Source organism: Taudactylus pleione, unplaced genomic scaffold, assembly GCF_031769625.1.
Source record: "Taudactylus pleione unplaced genomic scaffold, aTauple2 ptg000734l, whole genome shotgun sequence".
Taxonomy (NCBI): Eukaryota; Metazoa; Chordata; class Amphibia; order Anura; family Myobatrachidae; genus Taudactylus; species Taudactylus pleione.
In genome coordinates this window covers 519,528-540,537 of record NW_028285136.1, presented here as the reverse complement: position 1 = coordinate 540,537, position 21,010 = coordinate 519,528, and the positions used below count along the sequence as shown (strand labels likewise).

At 44.8% G+C, this 21,010-nt stretch overlaps 1 protein-coding gene across 8 annotated transcripts in view; it reads left to right on the top strand.

Moving 5' to 3' along the window:
• Window positions 1-14,442, top strand: part of SNX19 (sorting nexin 19) — a 45,945-nt gene extending 31,503 nt beyond the window's left edge. For all 8 annotated transcript variants that reach the window (XM_088457032.1, XM_088457029.1, XM_088457028.1 and 5 more), the window contains 5 exons: window positions 89-233; window positions 1,432-1,591; window positions 12,736-12,920; window positions 12,998-13,085; window positions 13,275-14,442. In XM_088457032.1, the coding sequence (XP_088313158.1) occupies window positions 89-233; window positions 1,432-1,591; window positions 12,736-12,920; window positions 12,998-13,085; window positions 13,275-13,338 (642 nt within the window). In that variant the 3' untranslated portion in view covers window positions 13,339-14,442. The remainder of the gene's footprint in view (window positions 1-88; window positions 234-1,431; window positions 1,592-12,735; window positions 12,921-12,997; window positions 13,086-13,274) is intronic.
• The last annotated feature ends 6,568 nt before the right edge of the window (window positions 14,443-21,010 follow it).

Below are 21,010 nucleotides of genomic sequence, written 5' to 3'. Positions count from 1 at the left end.
CTGTACGGGAACATCTGGTAATACTGGTGTTATATACTGTACGGGAGCATCTGGTAATAGAGGGGACTGTATCACTGCTCCTCTGCAGATGTCCGATGTACTTCCAGTCTGCGGTATGGAATCCTTCATCCAGAAGCAGGAACAGGCGCTGCAGGAGAGCGCTGCATCTCAGGAAAGGTCACCGGCACCCAGCACAAGGTCACGGGTCTCCACCAATAGCCCCAAGTCTACAGGTAGGGAGAAATCACCGTTCTTACTTTCCCTTGGACGTGGAAATCAGTGCTGTGGTCTGCGAGTAACAGCAATGTGTATTATCACTATTATCATCACTGATTCTGTTCTGTCCTAGAGGAACAACAGACCCAATTCTCAATAATTATTCTGAACTACACGAATATTGACCTTCACATAGGGTCGGATTCAAATAGATGCGGTAATTTACCGTGCCGGGAAAAGGGTGGTAGCTCGGGGCTATTCAAATAGAAGTTTCCGGTGCTATGGGTTAACGCGTTCATAGCACCCCCGGGCTTTTAACGTGTATTTCTGTCTAGGCTGTAACAAAAATTCGTCGACTGCTGCGGCCTATAATTGAATAGGCCCGGCAGGTCAATTAGCCCGCAGTCATTAACCGCGGCTGATTTAAACCTGCCCGTAGTTGTGGAACTGAACCACTTCTGAATTATAATGGCTCCACCATATTGTAATGTAGCCCCTACATCTGGGATGTATTGGTGAAATTTCCCGTTCTGCTGACACCAGGTATCTGGGAAATACGACATGTTGGACAATCTCTCAATTCCCCGATTCTGACATAAAAAATGGATGGAGTCAGCTGGTTGGGGATTTTTTAAATGTTGAATATTCCCGATTTGCTGATAAATCGCTGATCATCGATGTCCGCCAATCAGCGTTTTTGAACGGCGTCTGCAGAATGGGGGAATCCGCCCGTAGATGTATGGCCCACATACAGTCAGGTGCATACATTTTAATTGATAATGAAATAACGAGGGAATAGCCCACACCTGTCCATGAAATAGCTTTTGAGTTGATCGTCCCATTACTTTTGGCCCCTTATAAAGTGGGAGGCACATATTGAAACAGTTGTAATTCCTACACCGTTCACCCGATTTGGATGTAATTACCCTCAAATGAAATCTGAAAGTCTGCAGTTAAACCACATCTTGTTTGTTTCATTTCAAAGCCATTGTGGTGGTGAATAGAGGCCAAAATATGAAAATTCTGTCAAGGTCCCAATATTTATGCACCTGACTGTGAGTTGTTGGCCATGTATTTCAGTGTGTTTGTGACCCCAGTAAACTTGCAGTGCCCTATAATAATCTGATTGAAATGTATCCAGTCATTTACAGGCATGTTGGCGATTGCGGTGAGTTGGCGGACACTTGCATAACACAGGTTCTTTTGCTGGAACAGGTCTGGGCAGTGGTCCATCTGCCAGGACAGGTCTGGGCGGAGGTCCTTCTGCCGTGGCGCTGGAGGTTCTGTGGTTGGCGATGAGGGAGCAGTGGAGCTGGCTATGTACAGATAACATGCAGAAAGTCACCCACCTCCTGTGTGGCAGCCTCATCCAGAGGTGAGATCTCTTCCCTTGGGCTGTATGGAGCAATTAGAGAACAATCCAGCAGTAATCTGAATTTCATCTTAAAGATAGTTACAATATATTGTATTTGTTTAAGCACAGAACTAACAGCAGGAAATAATTTAAATGGCCCCAATGAAGCCAGTTCTATGTTTCTCCATGGCGTCGGCGTCCGTCTTTCTCCCCATGCGTTGCACTTTCTGACCTGTAGGCGCCAGTGTGGTGTCGGTATTGCAGCGCTAAACTGTAAATACCTGGTGCAAAACCGGTGCCCGCTGGCTGGGACAGATCTGTAAATGTGTATAATTCTAGCGGTAATCTCTATACGCCAGCACTGTGTGCGCATTCTGTCATCGTAGTTCTAGGCTGCTAATGTAAGGTCTCCCATTATTCCCACATAAAACCACCTGTCTCTATAACACTGAAATAGGAAGCTGTCTAAGAGTGAATTAGATAGAGAAAGGAACGGCTGCAATTGGTTGCTCAGCATCATGGGCCTGGTATGAAAAGTCGACAGAATGTCGGCATGTTCTGAATGTCCTCTACCATGTTGCCTGTTTTATGCTTATTTTACAATATAGATTTTTGTTGGAAAAAAACACGGACGCAACCTAATATAGAGCAGCCACCACACGTGACCCGCTGTCCTCACCAAGAACAGCTAAAAAGGAATCGCACAATACAAAAAAAAATTTTTTGGTCACATATACCCGGCGCTAATTAGTTGTTTCATATCCTCAAATATAACACAATAAAGTTCTTTACAGTCTTTCTTATTTCATATATATATATCATATATTGGATGTCAGTCCCAAACTCTGTTGCTTGTCGAACAATTTCACTCCCAACGATATATAAAAAAGAGGGGGAGAAAAAAGACTATATAGTGTAGTAATTTTTCAAAATGTAATGACATATACACTTACAAATAGACATAAAATTCAGACTTTCTGATATCATATATAGCTAAGTCTCACTTGTTCTAAGACCACTTAGAATTAGAGCATATACAGAACAAAAGTTAAAAATATTAATAAATAGACAGTATGTGATACAAATACTGCCACGTTCACAGTTTTTCAAAGAATTTATCCAGAATTATAAGAGGTTTAAACCGTACCGTGGTTAGCACCAGATTTGGTGCCCTTAAAGAGTATAGATGGGAGAATATCCGGATATGCAGCCCAGCTCCCTTTAAGCCTCTGAATGTTGTCCACAGTCACAAGATTTTACCAGCAGATAGATCCCAGCCACCAACGCGTTTCGAGTGATGTCCACTCTTCCTCAAGGCAGCCTTGAGGAAGAGTGGACATCACTCGAAACGCGTTGGCAGCTGGGATCTATCTGCTGGTGCTAACCACGGTACGGTTTAAACCTCTTATAATTCTGGATAAATTCTTTGAAAAACTGTGAACGTGGCAGTATTTGTATCACATACTGTCTATTTATTAATATTTTTATCTTTTGTTCTGTATATGCTCTAATTCTAAGTGGTCTTAGAACAAGTGAGACTTAGCTATATATGATAGCAGAAAGTCTGAATTTTATGTCTATTTGTAAGTGTATATGTCATTAAATTTAGAAAAATTACTACACTATATAGTCTTTTTTTCTCCCCCTCTTTTTTATATATCGTTGGGAGTGAAATTGTTCGACAAGCAACAGAGTTTGGGACTGACATCCAATATATGATATATATATATGAAATAAGAAAGACTGTAAAGAACTTTATTGTGTTATATTTGAGGATATGAAACAACTAATTAGCGCCGGGTATATGTGACCAAAAATTTTTTTTTCTGCATTATGCTTATTTTAGCCTAACCCTAAAAATAACACAAAAATTTACTGTCATTTTGACCGTGTCGACCTTTGTAAATGTCATAATTTGATATGTCGACATTGTGACTGGAACCCGCCCATCGCAGTACCGAGAGGTCAGGGAGTCTAGCTGGGGTCACAGGATACTGCTTTCTGCGCCCCCATATATAGTCTCATTCCTGCCACCGGCACAGAGAAGTGGTGGGTAAGCAACTAGCCAAGATGCTGCATAATAGGGGTCATCGTAAGAGCCGGGCGGCTAGTGGAATCACCAGAGGTAACGTTACCTTGGGAACAGCGGTCGCCAGACCAATAAGTGACATTCTGATTATAAAATGAGGAAGAGTTATGTTGGGTATAATACAGATCTGGGAGCTCTGGTCCTCACACCATACTGGTCTGATCTAGGGGTGAGCGGATTCGGTTCTACACGGTTCCGTTTGGATTTAAAAACCGAATCTTATTGGGTATCAGCTGTCACGAGTTTTGGATAGCCAATAAGATTCGGTTTTTAAAACCGAACGGAACCGAGTAGAACCGAATCCACTCACCCCTAGATCTGGCTGCTGCTACAATGCTTATTGGTTACTGCGCACATTATTATGGGTGGTCGTCATTCGCACGAAATCATTTACCGGCAAAGCAGTTTACAGTCACAGATGGTGATGAAAAAAGCTGTTAGTGGAGATAAACCTGTCACCGTGTGCAGTACATACAATACATAGGTGCTTCCACGTGTGGTGTCTCATTCTCCCCAGTCTATAACCCATGCTGCGCACACACGCAAAAGCTCTATCTGGATCAGTGATGGTCTGTAATGGTCTTAATGGTCCTGGTTTTCATTTTGTAATACGCAACGGAACTTGCTGGCGCTATATAAGTAAATGTTAATGCATAATGAGAAAATGCCGCACAAAGCTCGTGACATGGGATCGTCCTGACAGAATGGTCGTCAGCGAGCGCAGGAAAATACTGTAGCTTCTTCATTGCTGTAAATCACTGTCACACCAGAAGATGGCGCTGCAGGGCAGCTAATTAGCCTGGAAATATTCTGTGCAGACAGCTCTTCCTCTCCCATTCTCTCTCCCATTCTTCTGTACTATTGATCAATAACTGTGAAATATTAAAGTACAAGTTGTCTCTATCCTCTCTCCCATTAAAGTCTAGTACAATCTTTGTGACAAGGCTGATAGTGATTTCTGTTTATGTTACCATTTATTTGTACAATATACATCATCCTGCTGTGCTATCTGCCAAGTAGCTGCATTTATTCTGCTCTTGCCTTAGTATACTCTGCATATATGAGAACTTACTTACTAATATTGCCTTTACATACAATGGGGCTGAGTTGGGAGCTTGTCCAGGTGCAGAGTTACCTGCTTGTTTTACTTTATGCTTTGCATTCATTCTCTCCTGCTTGTGTACCCTCCCCCTGCCTCTATCTCTCCCCTTCTCTCTCTTCTTCCCTTTCACTAATTCTTATCTTGCTCGCTCCCTCTCACAATTGCTCCTTTGCTCGCTTATTTGTTCCTTCTCTTTATTACTGACTTTTCTTGTTCGCTTCTTCACTCAATTGCTTGCTCCTTCTTTTACTTGCTCGCACTCTTCCTGACACACACACTCTCCCTCCCTTCCTGTCGCTCTGGCGCTCTTATCCTGTCGCTCTGGCGCTCTCTTCCTGTCGCTCTGGCGCTCTCTTCCTGGCGCGCTCTGGCGCTCTCTTCCTGGCACGCTCTGGCGCTCTCTTCCTGGCGCGCTCTGGCGCTCTCTACCTGGCGCGCTCTGAAACTCTCTTCCTGGCGCGCTCACTTTCTCTCTCTTTGACTCACTTTCTCTCTCTCTCTCTCTGACTCACTTTCTCTCTCTCTCTGACTCACTTTCTCTCTCTCTCTGACTCACTTTCTCTCTGACTCTCTCTCTCTGACTCTCTTTCTCTCTCTCTCTGACTCTCTCTCTCTCTCTCTCTGACTCTCTTTCTCTCTCTGACTCACTTTCTCTCTCTCTGACTCACTTTCTCTCTCTCTCTGACTCACTTTCTCTCTCTGACTCTTTCTCTCTCTCTGACTCTTTCTCTCTTTCTCTCTCTCTGACTCTTTCTCTCTCTCTGACTCACTTTCTCTCTCTCTTTGACTCTCTTTCTCTCTCTCTGACTCACTTTCTCTCTCTCTGTCTGACTCACTTTCTCTCTCTCTGACTCTCTTTCTCTCTCTCTGACTCGCTTTCTCTCTCTCTCTCTGTCTGACTCGCTTTCTCTCTCTCTCTCTCTGTCTGACTCGCTTTCTCTCTCTCTCTCTCTGTCTGACTCGCTTTCTCTCTCTCTCTCTCTGTCTGACTCGCTTTCTCTCTCTCTCTGTCTGACTCGCTTTCTCTCTCTCTCTCTGACTCGCTTTCTCTCTCTCTCTCTCTCTCTCTCTCTCTCTGACTCACTTTCTCTCTCTCTGACTCACTTTCTCTCTCTCTCTCTCTGACTCTTTCTCTCTCTCTGACTCTTTCTCTCTTTCTCTCTCTCTGACTCTTTCTCTTTCTCTCTGACTCACTTTCTCTCTCTCTCTGACTCTCTTTCTCTCTCTCTGACTCACTTTCTCTCTCTCTGTCTGACTCACTTTCTCTCTCTCTGACTCACTTTCTCTCTCTCTGACTCACTTTCTCTCTCTCTGACTCGCTTTCTCTCTCTTTCTGACTCACTTTCTCTTTCTGACTCACTTTCTCTCTCTCTCTCTCTCTCTCTCTCTCTGACTCACTTTCTCTCTCTCTCTCTCTCTGACTCACTTTCTCTCTCTCTCTCTCTCTCTCTCTCTCTGACTCACTTTCTCTCTCTCTCTCTCTGACTCACTTTCTCTCTCTCTCTCTGACTCGCTTTCTCTCTCTCTCTCTGTCTGACTCGCTTTCTCTCTCTCTCTGACTCGCTTTCTCTCTCTGTCTGACTCGCTTTCTCTCTCTCTCTCTCTCTCTGACTCGCTTTCTCTCTCTCTCTCTGACTCGCTTTCTCTCTCTCTCTCTGACTCGCTTTCTCTCTCTCTCTCTGACTCGCTTTCTCTCTCTTTCTCTGACTCGCTTTCTCTCTCTCTCTCTGACTCGCTTTCTCTCTCTCTCTCTCTGACTCGCTTTCTCTCTCTCTCTGTCTCTCTTTCTCACTCTCTCTGTCTGACTCGCTTTCTCTCACTCTCTCTGTCTGACTCGCGCTCTCTCTCTCTCTCTCTGTCTGACTCGCTTTCTCTCTCTGACTCGCTTTCTCTCTCTGACTCGCTTTCTCTCTCTGACTCGCTTTCTCTCTGACTCGCTTTCTCTCTGACTCGCTTTCTCTCTCTGACTCACTTTTTCTCTCTCTCTGACTCTTTCTCTCTCTCTGACTCACTTTCTCTCTCTCTCTGACTCACTTTCTCTCTCTCTGACTGACTCACTTTCTCTCTCTCTGTCTGACTCACTTTCTCTCTCTGTCTGACTCACTTTCTCTCTGTCTGACTCGCTTTCTCTCTCTGTCTGACTCGCTTTCTCTCTCTCTCTGTCTGACTCGCTTTCTCTCTCTGACTCGCTTTCTCTCTCTCTCTCTGACTCGCTTTCTCTCTCTCTCTCTGACTCGCTTTCTCTCTCTCTCTCTCTGACTCGCTTTCTCTCTCTCTCTCTCTGACTCGCTTTCTCTCTCTCTCTCTGTCTGACTCGCTTTCTCTCTCTCTCTCTGTCTGACTCGCTTTCTCTCTCTCTCTGTCTGACTCACTTTTTCTCTCTCTGACTCACTTTTTCTCTCTGACTCACTTTTTCTCTCTGACTCACTTTCTCTCTGACTCACTTTCTCTCTGACTCACTTTCTCTCTCTTTCTGACTCACTTTCTCTCTCTTTCTGACTCACTTTCTCTCTCTTTCTGACTCACTTTCTCTCTCTCTGACTCACTTTCTCTCTCTCTGACTCGCTTTCTCTCTCTTTCTGACTCACTTTCTCTTTCTGACTCACTTTCTCTCTCTCTCTCTCTCTCTCTCTCTGACTCACTTTCTCTCTGACTCTTTCTCTCTTTCTCTCTCTCTCTCTCTCTCTGACTCTTTCTCTCTCTCTCTCTGACTCACTTTCACTCTCTCTGACTCACTTTCTCTCTCTCTGTCTCGCTTTCTCTCTCTCTGTCTGACTCGCTTTCTCTCTCTCTCTCTGTCTGACTCGCTTTCTCTCTCTCTCTGTCTGACTCGCTTTCTCTCTCTCTCTGACTCGCTTTCTCTCTCTGTCTGACTCGCTTTCTCTCTCTCTCTCTCTCTGACTCGCTTTCTCTCTCTCTCTGTCTGACTCGCTTTCTCTCTCTGACTCGCTTTCTCTCTCTGACTCGCTTTCTCTCTCTGACTCGCTTTTTCTCTCTGACTCACTTTCTCTCTGACTCACTTTCTCTCTGACTCACTTTCTCTCTCTTTCTGACTCACTTTCTCTCTCTTTCTGACTCACTTTCTCTCTCTTTCTGACTCACTTTCTCTCTCTCTCTCTCTCTCTCTCTCTCTCTCTCTCTCTCTCTGACTCACTTTCTCTCTCTCTCTCTCTCTCTCTCTCTCTCTGACTCTTTCTCTCTCTCTCTCTGACTCACTTTCACTCTCTCTGACTCACTTTCTCTCTCTCTGTCTGACTTTCTCTCTCTCTCTCTCTGTCTGACTCGCTTTCTCTCTCTCTCTCTGTCTGACTCGCTTTCTCTCTCTCTGTCTGACTCGCTTTCTCTCTCTCTGTCTGACTCGCTTTCTCTCTCTCTCTCTGTCTGACTCGCTTTCTCTCTCTCTCTCTGTCTGACTCACTTTCTCTCTCTTTCTGACTCACTTTCTCTCTCTTTCTGACTCACTTTCTCTCTCTTTCTGACTCACTTTCTCTCTCTCTCTCTCTCTCTCTCTCTGACTCACTTTCTCTCTCTCTCTCTCTCTCTCTCTGACTCTTTCTCTCTCTCTCTCTGACTCACTTTCACTCTCTCTGACTCACTTTCTCTCTCTCTGTCTGACTCTCTTTCTCTCTCTCTCTCTGTCTGACTCGCTTTCTCTCTCTCTCTCTGTCTGACTCGCTTTCTCTCTCTCTGTCTGACTCGCTTTCTCTCTCTCTCTCTGTCTGACTCGCTTTCTCTCTCTCTCTCTGTCTGACTCGCTTTCTCTCTCTCTCTCTGTCTGACTCGCTTTCTCTCTCTCTCTCTGTCTGACTCGCTTTCTCTCTCTCTCTCTGTCTGACTCGCTTTCTCTCTCTCTCTCTGACTCGCTTTCTCTCTCTCTCTCTGACTCGCTTTCTCTCTCTCTCTCTGTCTGACTCACTTTTTCTCTCTCTGACTCACTTTTTCTCTCTGACTCACTTTTTCTCTCTCTCTGACTCACTTTCTCTCTGACTCACTTTCTCTCTCTTTCTGACTCACTTTCTCTCTCTCTTTCTGACTCACTTTCTCTCTCTCTGACTCACTTTCTCTCTCTCTGACTCACTTTCTCTCTCTTTCTGACTCACTTTCTCTCTCTCTTTCTGACTCACTTTCTCTCTCTCTTTCTGACTGACTTTCTCTCTCTTTCTGACTCACTTTCTCTCTTTCTGACTCACTCTCTCTCTCTGACTCACTCTCTCTCTCTTTCTGACTCACTTTCTCTCTCTCTCTCTCTCTCTCTCTGACTCACTTTCTCTCTCTGACTCACTTTCTCTCTCTCTCTCTGACTCACTTTCTCTCTCTGACTCACTTTCTCTCTCTGACTCACTTTCTCTCTCTCTCTGTCTGACTCGCTTTCTCTCTCTCTCTGTCTGACTCGCTTTCTCTCTCTCTGTCTGACTCGCTTTCTCTCTCTCTGTCTGACTCGCTTTCTCTCTCTCTCTCTCTGTCTGACTCGCTTTCTCTCTCTCTCTGTCTGACTCGCTTTCTCTCTCTCTCTCTCTGACTCGCTTTCTCTCTCTCTCTCTCTCTCTCTCTCTCTGACTCACTTTCTCTCTCTCTCTGACTCTTTCTCTCTCTCTGACTCTTTCTCTCTTTCTCTCTCTCTGACTCTTTCTCTCTTTCTCTCTCTCTGACTCACTTTCTCTCTCTCTCTGACTCTCTTTCTCTCTCTCTGACTCACTTTCTCTCTCTCTGTCTGACTCACTTTCTCTCTCTCTGTCTGACTTTCTCTCTCTCTGACTCACTTTCTCTCTCTCTGACTCACTTTCTCTCTCTTTCTGACTCACTTTCTCTTTCTGACTCACTTTCTCTCTCTCTCTCTCTCTCTCTGACTCACTTTCTCTCTCTCTCTCTCTCTCTGACTGTTTCTCTCTCTCTCTCTGACTCACTTTCACTCTCTCTGACTCACTTTCTCTCTCTCTGTCTGACTCACTTTCTCTCTCTCTCTCTGTCTGACTCGCTTTCTCTCTCTCTCTCTGACTCGCTTTCTCTCTCTCTCTGACTCGCTTTCTCTCTCTGTCTGACTCGCTTTCTCTCTCTCTCTCTGACTCGCTTTCTCTCTCTCTCTCTGTCTCTCTTTCTCACTCTCTCTGTCTGACTCGCTTTCTCTCACTCTCTCTGTCTGACTCGCGCTCTCTCTCTCTCTCTCTGTCTGACTCGCTTTCTCTCTCTGACTCGCTTTCTCTCTCTGACTCGCTTTCTCTCTCTGACTCGCTTTCTCTCTCTGACTCGCTTTCTCTCTCTGACTCGCTTTCTCTCTCTCTCTCTGTCTGACTCGCTTTCTCTCTCTCTCTGTCTGACTCACTTTTTCTCTCTGACTCACTTTTTCTCTCTGACTCACTTTTTCTCTCTGACTCACTTTTTCTCTCTGACTCACTTTTTCTCTCTGACTCACTTTTTCTCTCTGACTCACTTTCTCTCTCTTTCTGACTCACTTTCTCTCTCTTTCTGACTCACTTTCTCTCTCTTTCTGACTCACTTTCTCTCTCTTTCTGACTCACTTTCTCTCTCTCTGACTCGCTTTCTCTCTCTTTCTGACTCACTTTCTCTTTCTGACTCACTTTCTCTCTCTCTCTCTCTCTCTCTCTCTCTGACTCACTTTCTCTCTCTCTCTCTCTCTCTCTCTCTCTGACTCTTTCTCTCTCTCTCTCTGACTCACTTTCACTCTCTCTGACTCACTCTCTCTCTCTGTCTGACTCGCTTTCTCTCTCTCTCTCTGTCTGACTCGCTTTCTCTCTCTCTCTCTGTCTGACTCGCTTTCTCTCTCTGTCTGACTCGCTTTCTCTCTCTCTCTCTGTCTGACTCGCTTTCTCTCTCTCTGTCTGACTCGCTTTCTCTCTCTCTGTCTGACTCGCTTTCTCTCTCTCTCTCTGTCTGACTCGCTTTCTCTCTCTCTCTCTGACTCGCTTTCTCTCTCTCTCTCTGACTCGCTTTCTCTCTCTCTCTCTGACTCACTTTTTCTCTCTCTGACTCACTTTTTCTCTCTGACTCACTTTTTCTCTCTCTCTGACTCACTTTCTCTCTCTTTCTGACTCACTTTCTCTCTCTCTTTCTGACTCACTTTCTCTCTCTCTTTCTGACTCACTTTCTCTCTCTCTGACTCACTTTCTCTCTCTCTGACTCACTTTCTCTCTCTTTCTGACTCACTTTCTCTCTCTCTTTCTGACTCACTTTCTCTCTCTCTTTCTGACTGACTTTCTCTCTCTTTCTGACTCACTTTCTCTCTTTCTGACTCACTCTCTCTCTCTCTCTGACTCACTTTCTCTCTCTTTCTGACTCACTTTCTCTTTCTGACTCACTTTCTCTCTCTCTCTGTCTCTGACTCACTTTCTCTCTCTCTCTCTGACTCACTTTCTCTCTCTCTCTCTGACTCACTTTCTCTCTCTGACTCACTTTCTCTCTCTGACTCACTTTCTCTCTCTCTCTGTCTGACTCGCTTTCTCTCTCTCTCTGTCTGACTCGCTTTCTCTCTCTCTCTGTCTGACTCGCTTTCTCTCTCTCTGTCTAATTCGCTTTCTCTCTCTCTCTCTGACTCTTTCTCTCTTTCTCTCTGTCTAATTCGCTTTCTCTCTCTCTCTCTCTCTGACTCTTTCTCTCTTTCTCTCTCTCTGACTCACTTTCTCTCTCTCTGACCGACTCACTTTCTCTCTCTCTGTCTGACTCACTTTCTCTCTCTCTCTCTGTCTGACTCACTTTCTCTTTCTGGCTCACTTTTTCTCTCTCTGACTCACTTTTTCTCTCTCTCTGACTCACTTTTTCTCTCTCTCTGACTCACTTTTTCTCTCTCTCTGACTCACTTTTTCTCTCTGACTCACTTTTTCTCTCTCTCTGACTCACTTTCTCTCTCTTTCTGACTCACTTTCTCTCTCTCTGACTCACTTTTTCTCTCTCTCTGACTCACTTTCTCTCTCTTTCTGACTCACTTTCTCTCTCTCTTTCTGACTGACTTTCTCTCTCTCTTTCTGACTCACTTTCACTCTTTCTGACTCACTTTCACTCTTTCTGACTCACTTTCTCTCTCTCTCTCTCTCTCTCTCTCTCTGACTCACTTTCTCTCTGACTCACTTTCTCTCTCTCTTTCTGACTCACTTTCTCTCTCTCTTTCTGACTGACTTTCTCTCTCTTTCTGACTCACTTTCTCTCTTTCTGACTCACTTTCTCTCTCTCTCTCTCTGACTCACTTTCTCTCTCTCTCTCTCTGACTCACTTTCTCTCTCTCTCAATCTGACTCACTTTCTCTCTCAATCTGACTCACTTTCTCTCTCTCTTTCTGACTCACTTTCTCTCTCTCTTTCTGACTGACTTTCTCTCTCTTTCTGACTCACTTTCTCTCTTTCTGACTCACTTTCTCTCTCTCTCTCTCTCTCTGACTCACTTTCTCTCTCAATCTGACTCACTTTCTCTCTCTCTTTCTGACTCACTTTCTCTCTCTCTTTCTGACTGACTTTCTCTCTCTTTCTGACTCACTTTCTCTCTCTCTCTCTCTCTGACTCACTTTCTCTCTCTCTCTCTGACTCACTTTCTCTCTCTCAATCTGACTCACTTTCTCTCTTTCTGACTCACTTTCTCTTTCTGACTCACTTTCTCTCTCTCTGACTCACTTTCTCTCTCTCTGACTCACTTTCTCTTTCTGACTGTCTTTTTCTTGCTCCTCTTACTTGTATGTTGGCTTCTTTTCTCATACTCGATACTTTTCTCCATTGCTCACCCGTTCCTTTTCTCTCCCTCTCTCATCTTATCTCTCTCTTGCTTGTTCCCTCTGTCTCTCACTTTTTCGCGTCTACCCCCCCCCCCCCCCCCCCTGTCCTCGGCCCGCTGTGCAACATAAGCGTTTCGTAGTCTTGGTAAATGTGAATGGAAACTGAGGATAGTCACATATCATGGATGTAATTAAGTGATGAATGACTCTACGTGAATGTTGCTGTGCACTCTAACGCCTTTATTGGGGCTCTGGTGCAGGTGGCTAGAAGTCCACGTGGCTAATTTCACCTGCATGGAACGCTGGGTCCTATACCTCCGCTTGCTTCAACAAGCCATTTGGCCCGGAGGGGCCCTGCGTACTCAGCCACGGCCAGCTAGAACGCAAGAGCAGAAAGACGCAGCCCATGATCAGGCCTTGCACAGTCTTATGGGTATTTTACCAGGTGAGTCCCTTGAACCGGCCTCTATATCGGTGACCTGTGTACGTAGCACTGACATCCTGTATTGTGGTTCTCTGCAGATCTGGTCCAGGAGATTTTGGGAGCTGAGAAGTGCCAGCATGTCTGGCAGTCTGTTCTGGACTCACTTCAGCACCCCCAGATTAACAGGTAAGAACCCATTAGAGTGCATGCTGTCTCGTTATGTGAAATCAGGAAGTGCAGTTGGGTCTCTGGGGAATCGCGTTGCTGATGGGAGTCAATTTATAGACACAGTATATGGAAAAAAATATATATAACTCTAATTATACCTATTGTGTTGTGTTTGCTGCATAATATCTGTTATCTCTGTCTCCGCAGACATTTGCTGTACTGTATTTGGGACATTCTCCTGGAGAGTCTGACCTCCAATCCCCCACCATAGGCGGATGTCCCCCTACAAGTCTCTCTATATTTGCACTTCTCCCAGAGCTGAGGGATTAGTGCAGTGGGACTCGCAAACCCCGGGTCTACACCGGATCCACCCTCCCAGTGAGGACTGGGCGTCATCAACAATCCGGGGGGTCCTGCAGATCTCACGGCTGGAATCCAGGTGTTAATATCCAGTGTGGTGGCCTTGTCCGTGGTCTCTGTACTCGTATGTCCATATTCCTCGCGGAGAATGTGGAATAGCTTTTGAGGTTTTAATGTTTAAAGTTGTTTTTATTTGATTGTGCACAAAAAGAGATGTCATTGATATCAATCACTCTGCGCTCATAGGTACAGTCCGGCTGTCTGAAGTCACTTTATATACATCTATGGCGCATTCACGCATATACTATGCACACAAACACTTAAGTAGTTATGTATAGTTACACCCTTGACACAGTCACAACAAATGCTCACGGGGATAGAAGGACTGGATTATATGAAGTACACGTTCATTGGGCTGGGATAGTTGGGCTATGAAGGAACAGCGTCGGCCAGCAGTCGTAACAAATCGGCTGCGCGGTCAGACGGGTGTATTACTGCGCTGTCACTTTCTGACCATGAAACCGGCGAGCCGTGTTGTTGCTTTACAATGCCGCTGTAGAACCCCTGTCGCACCATTATAGCGGTATCCGGTCTTTAGGTCTACAATAAAAAGGTATATAATACGATACAATACAATAGGCGCTAGGAGGGAGGGTTAGGGTTAGGCACCAAGGGGAGGGTTAGAGTGAAGATTAGGGCTAGAAAAACAAACATGCCGACCATTTCTGTGTCGACTTAATGACCCTGTCGACCTTCTGTCCCTGTTGAGCTTTAGTGTGTCGACCTTCAAACCCTGTTGACCTATTGCCTGTCTAATTTGTATTGTCTAACTAAACATTGTCTATATTTTTATTGTAGACCACATCCCCTTATCACACCACCACAGTCATTGTCCATGTGCGGTACATAGAGCTTTTGTGTCTGCATGGTGTTACTGTGTTTGTATATTGTCTTCTTACTGTTATGCCTGGTTTTACTTATTATGTTAATGAGTAAATTGCAGTAATCCCCTTTTCTCGCTCTCCGTTGTTTCCTGGGTTCCCTTTTGATTATGTCACTGTAGCGTCCTGTTTTGCAGTATTATATTTTGCTTGCCAGCAATTGAACTGCTGGTGTGTATTGGCACGTTACTGAGCCACCAAAACTGATGTGAGCAGCGTTATTAGCCAAAGGGCTGATTACAAGTGTACAGGTCAGCTAGGTGGCATGCCAGAGGGGGAGATTTCTGACACCGGGTACAGAGAAAAAGAGGCGGTCTTACTTCGAAATTCATAATAAGGGTGATTGCTACGGGCAACACAGACATTTGTCTTTGCGGCAGTTTTCAGAAATGTCCCCAGTTGTCATGAATCCCGCTTCCCTACAGACAGGGAAATCCCATACAGGCTTTTTACTGACAGATCTGCTCTAATACAACAGCAACCAATCGGAGGCTTGCTTATATTAGCCCGATAAGAGATGATTGGTTGCTGCTCCTGCACTGGTACAAATAACGCTGCCTGTCAACCACAATACAAATGTCTTGGCCACTTTGTATAACACTGGTTCTAGGAGCAGAGGTCTCAAGTATTGGCCAGTTTGTCCTCTATACCTGCAGTACTTCCTACAGCCAACATGCTCCTCCCCTATACCTGCAGTACTTCCTACAGCCAACATGCTACTCCCCTATACCTGCAGTACTTCCTACAGCCAACATGCTACTCCCCTATACCTGCAGTACTTCCTACAGCCAACATGCTCCTCCCCTATACCTGCAGTACTTCCTACAGCCAACATGCTCCTCCCCTATACCTGCAGTACTTCCTACAGCCAACATGCTCCTCCCCTATACCTGCAGTACTTCCTACAGCCAACATGCTCCTCCCCTATACCTGCAGTACTTCCTACAGCCAACATGCTCCTCCCCTATACCTGCAGTACTTCCTACAGCCAACATGCTACTCCCCTATACCTGCAGTACTTCCTACAGCCAACATGCTACTCCCCTATACCTGCAGTACTTCCTACAGCCAACATGCTCCTCCCCTATACCTGCAGTACTTCCTACAGCCAACATGCTCCTCCCCTATACCTGCAGTACTTCCTACAGCCAACATGCTACTCCCCTGTACCTGCAGTACTTCCTACAGCCAACTTGCTACTCCCCTATACTACAGTACTTCTTACAGCCAACATGCTACTCCCCTATACCTGCAATACTTCCTACAGCCAACATGCTCCTCCCCTATACCTGCAGTACTTCTTACAGCCAACATGCTCCTCCCCTGTACCTGCAGTACTTCCTACAGCCAACATGCTACTCCCCTATACCTGCAGTACTTCCTACAGCCAACATGCTCCTCCCCTATACCTGCAGTACTTCTTACAGCCAACATGCTCCTCCCCTATACCTGCAGTACTTCTTACAGACAACATGCTCCTCCCCTATACATGCAGTATTTCCTACAGCCAACATGCTATTCCCCTATACCTGCAGTACTTCCTACAGCCAACATGCTACTCCCCTATACCTGCAGTACTTCCTACAGCCAACATGCTACTCCCCTATACATGCAGTACTTCCTACAGCCAACATGCTCCTCCCCTATACCTGCAGTTCTTCCTACAGCCAACATGCTCCTCCCCTATACCTGCAGTACTTCCTACAGCCAACATGCTACTCCCCTATACCTGCAGTACTTCCTACAGCCAACATGCTCCTCCCCTATACCTGCAGTACTTCCTACAGCCAACATGCTCCTCCCCTATACCTGCAGTACTTCCTACAGCCAACATGCTCCTCCCCTATACCTGCAGTACTTCCTACAGCCAACATGCTACTCCCCTATACCTGCAGTACTTCCTACAGCCAACATGCTCCTCCCCTATACCTGCAGTACTTCCTACAGCCAACATGCTCCTCCCCTATACCTGCAGTACTTCCTACAGCCAACATGCTACTCCCCTATACCTGCATGACTTCCTACAGCCAACATGCTACTCCCCTATACCTGCAGTACTTTCTACAGCCAACATGCTCCTCCCCTATACCTGCAGTACTTTCTAAAGCCAACATGCTCCTCCCCTATACCTGCAGTACTTCCTACAGCCAACATGATACTCCCCTATACTGCTGTACTTCCTACAGCCAACATGCTCCTCCCCTATACCTGCAGTACTTCCTACAGCCAACATGCTCCTCCCCTATACCTGCAGTACTTCTTACAGCCAACATGCTCCTCCCCTATACCTGCAGTACTTCTTACAGCCAACATGCTACTCCCCTATACTGCAGTACTTCCTGCAGCCAACATGCTCCTCCCCTATACCTGCAGTACTTCCTAAAGCCAACATGCTCCTCCCCTATACCTGCAGTACTTCCTACAGCCAACATGCTCCTCCCCTATACCTGCAGTACTTCTTACAGCCAACATGTCTTGGAGAAACAGCCGTCACCGTTATAGAGGGGAGTGTACGAAACTTGGACAATGACTCTATTGAAATACTTTAATCACTAATAAATATAACTATATATATATATATATATATATATATATATATACACACACACACACACACACACACACACACACGTACACACGTGCATAAATATTGGGACATTGGCAGAATTTTCATATTTTGGCCTCTCTTCACCACCACAATGGTTTTGAAATGAAACAAACAAGATGTGCTTTACCTGCAGACTTTCAGATTTAATTTGAGGGTAATTACATCCAAATCAGGTGAACGGTATAGGAATTACAACGGTTTCTATATGTGCTTCCCACTTTTTAAGGGGCCAAAAGTAATGGGACAAACTTAACAATCCTAAATCTAACTTTCACTTTTTAATACTTTGTTTCAAATCCTTTGCAGGCAATTACAGCCTGAAGTCTGGAACGCATAGACATCACCAGACGCTGGGTTTCATCCCTGGTGATGCTCTGCCAGGCCTCTACTGCAAATATCTTCAGTTCCTGCTTGTTCTTGGGGCATTTTCCCTTCAGTTTTGTCTTCATTAAGTGAAATGCATGCTCAATCGGATTCAGGTCAGGGGATTGACTTGTCCATTGCATAACATTCCACTTTTTAGCCTTAAAAACCCTTTGGTTGCTTTTGCAGTATGCTTCGGGTCATTGACCATCTGCACTGTGAAGCACCGTCCAATGAGTTCTGAAGCATTTGACTGAATATGAGCATATAATATTGCCCGAAACACTTCAGAATTCATTCTACTGCTTTTGTCAGCAGTTACATCATCAATAAATACAAGGGAACCAGTTCCATTGGCAGCCAAACATGTCCACGCCATGACACTACCACCACCATGCTTCACTGATGAGTTGTATGTTTTGGATCATGGGCAGTTCCTTTCCTTCTCCATACTCTTCTCTTCCCATCACTCTGGTACAAGTTGATCTTTGTCTCATCTGTCCATAGGATGTTGTTCCAGAACTGTAATGGCTTTTTTAGATGTTGTTTGGCAAACTCTAATCTGGTCTTCCTGTTTTTGAGGCTCACCAATGGTTTACATCTTGTGGTGAACACTCTATATTCACTCTTGTGAAGTCTTCTCTTGATTGTTGACTTTGACACATATACACCTACCTCCTGGAGAGTGTTCTTGATTTGGCCAACTGTTGTGAAGGAGTTTTTCTTCACCAGGGAAATAAATCTTCTGTCATCCACCACAGTTGTTTTACGTGGTCTTCCGGGTCTTTTGGTGTTGCTGAGCTCTCCGGTGCGTTCTTTCTTTTTAAGAATGTTCCAAACAGTTGATTTGGCCACACCTAATGTTTTTGCTATCTCTCTGATGGGTTTGTTTTGAATTTTCAGCCTAATGATGGCTTGCTTCACTGATAGTGACAGCTCTTTGGATCTCATATTGAGAGTCGACAACAACTGATTCCAAATGCAAATGTCACACCTAGAATCAACTCCAGACCTTTCACCTGCTTAATTGATAATGAAATAACGAGGGAATGGCCCACACCTGTCCATGAAATAGCATTTGAGTTAATAGTCCCATTACTTTTGGCCCCTTAAAAGTGGGAGGCACATATAGAGACCGTTGTAATTCCTACACTGTTCACCTGATTTGGATGTAATTACCCTCAAATTAAATCTGAAAGTCTGCCGGTAAAGCACATCTTGTTTGTTTCATTTCAAAGCCATTGTGGTGGGGAATAGAGGCCAAAATATGAAAATTCTTCCAATGTCCCAATATTTGCACCTGTGTGTGTGTGTGTGTGTATATATATGTATGTATGTATGTATGTATATATATATATATATATATATATATATATATATATGATTTTTTTTTTTTTTGATGTGTGTGTACATTTAGTCAGAATTACTGTATGTAGTGCAGAACTGTCTTCTGCACTTTATTTTAAAGAATATATTTCATTTACTTTTCAGCTCAGGGATCATAATTAACTTTTTATAAATTTTATGAAGCAGAAATGTATTACTTGGTGCTGTGTAGGGAGGCCAATCCCTGCCCATTTTTTTCAATCCTGGTATTGAATTGCATTAAATTTAACCCGCTCCTCCCCCTCCCCCATTCAGGATTTAAAAAAAAATAAATCAAACACTCACTGTGTTAGACCGGCCCAGGCTGGCATGGGGATTAAGTTGGGCATAGTATGATATTAGGTTTTCATGCTAGGCAGCACTGCTGAGCTGCCCGACTGTGCACAGGGTGACCTCGCTCACGTCACGCCGGGGCCGAGCAGCGTCTGAGGCTGAGCCAAACGCCAGTGCTCAGCAGCGCTGCCCAGCCCCCAAAAAATACAATCATTTACCCATCTTAAACCCGCAAATCCCGGGATTCAAATCCCAGCATTTTGAGCCTTAAATCCCGGGCTCCCACCTAACCCGATCCCAGGATTGGCCACACTAGTGCTGTGTGTTGAAGGAATCATGCGGGGAACAAGTTATATATAAAGTAGTGGAATTATAATCCTGGCTGCTTGTGGGGACCAGTGTCGGATTATCCAGTGACATTTACCACTCCCAGGAAGCCCCAGTTCATGCACTGGCTTCACATTGGAAGCCCTTTCTTCTGCTAATCACAAATTGGACTGTCAGTCCCAAGGGGAGGTGTTTTCTCCCTCCGCCACTGCCAGTCCAGATGGCCATTAGCAGAAGCACTTCCAAAGTGAAGCTGCTTCGGGTGCTAGAATGTCAGTTACCTGGCTTCTAGGGGCTCCAGCCGATGCAGTCCCTAGATGGCGGGTTTTGGGCGCATACGCAGTTTTTTTTCTTTCATCCCACGGCTAGATTTTCAGCACACGCGCAACAGATGGAGTTCGGTTCGGCATAAGCTGCAGCCCCACAGACTGAAAACGGTAGGTGGGGACAGTAAATCGTTGATCATGTAAAACAGTGATTATGTAGAGAAATAAGGGTGCGGAGGGAACGTTTTAAAGTCTATGAGCCCCATAGATGAGATGGGATGAGAATATGAGTGGGTGGGTAGCAGATTACTAGTGATATTAATGTAAAGGACCAAAGTGATGCAGCAGCATTCGTCCATTAGTGCTTATGTATCTCATATTCAGCTACCATTGCTCTATAGATGATAATGTATCTTGTATGTCAGATCATATTTATTAAATATTTTAATTATTACAAATTTCTTACCTATTGTCAGTAAAACGTATTTAACTTATTTATTGCCGGTCGTTCATATATCTTTGCATTAAAGGATTTGTATTACTGTAAACACATAGTGTTTTTTTTTTCATTGTGTGTTTCTTCCCCTGACCCCTCTCCTGGCGTCTCTTCCTTCTGGAAATCCAATAACCCTCAATGACACCAAGTATACACCTAAAATAAAAAAATCTGTTCGGCAGTACAGCAATGCATAACTGGGTCGTGATGATTAATGGTAGTGTTTCCTGTCTGGTGCCTGATGCTTTCTGGTCTCTGCATACAGTATGTGCCCCATAGTGTACATGAATGGAACAGAAGCGACGGCCTCACTGGAGGAAGGAGCTTGATGTGCGTTTTGTCCATCTAGAAACAGTAATGTAATGTGGGCTCTGCGGGGTCTTCTGTAGAAGGAATACAATGTCAGCTCTCTTCTTTGTTACCCAGGATTAGGTTCTCTTTGCCTGTCTTGTCCCTTTGTTTCACATCTTTATTTCCTGCCCATTCACTCTTTTTGGGAAGGCTTTGTAATCCCTCAGACATGAGCCTTTTAGCACAGAGGCCCCCGGCATTCTCACCGGTGTTTGTCTTTCCTTTCTCTTATACATATATTGAGGGGTTGGTGCTCTCAATAGTTTGAGGTTAAGACGTTTAATAAGTCAAGTAATGCTTTACATAGAGTGAGGACCTGATGGGAATAGAGTCTCAAGTCTGTAGCAGGAAACCTGGCCACAAGTGATCTGTGAATTCTCCTGTTTTGGAGGAGTGAGGACTGTCAATAAAATGTCTTAGGGGACATGACTGTCTTAATCTTGCCATGAATTAAAGGCACAATAATAGAGTTAATAATGGGCACTATGAACATCTTTGTTAAAGGACAATATAGTGAAACTCTGCATATGATAGAAACACACTTTGTAGATCTCTTAATGACGAATAGATAT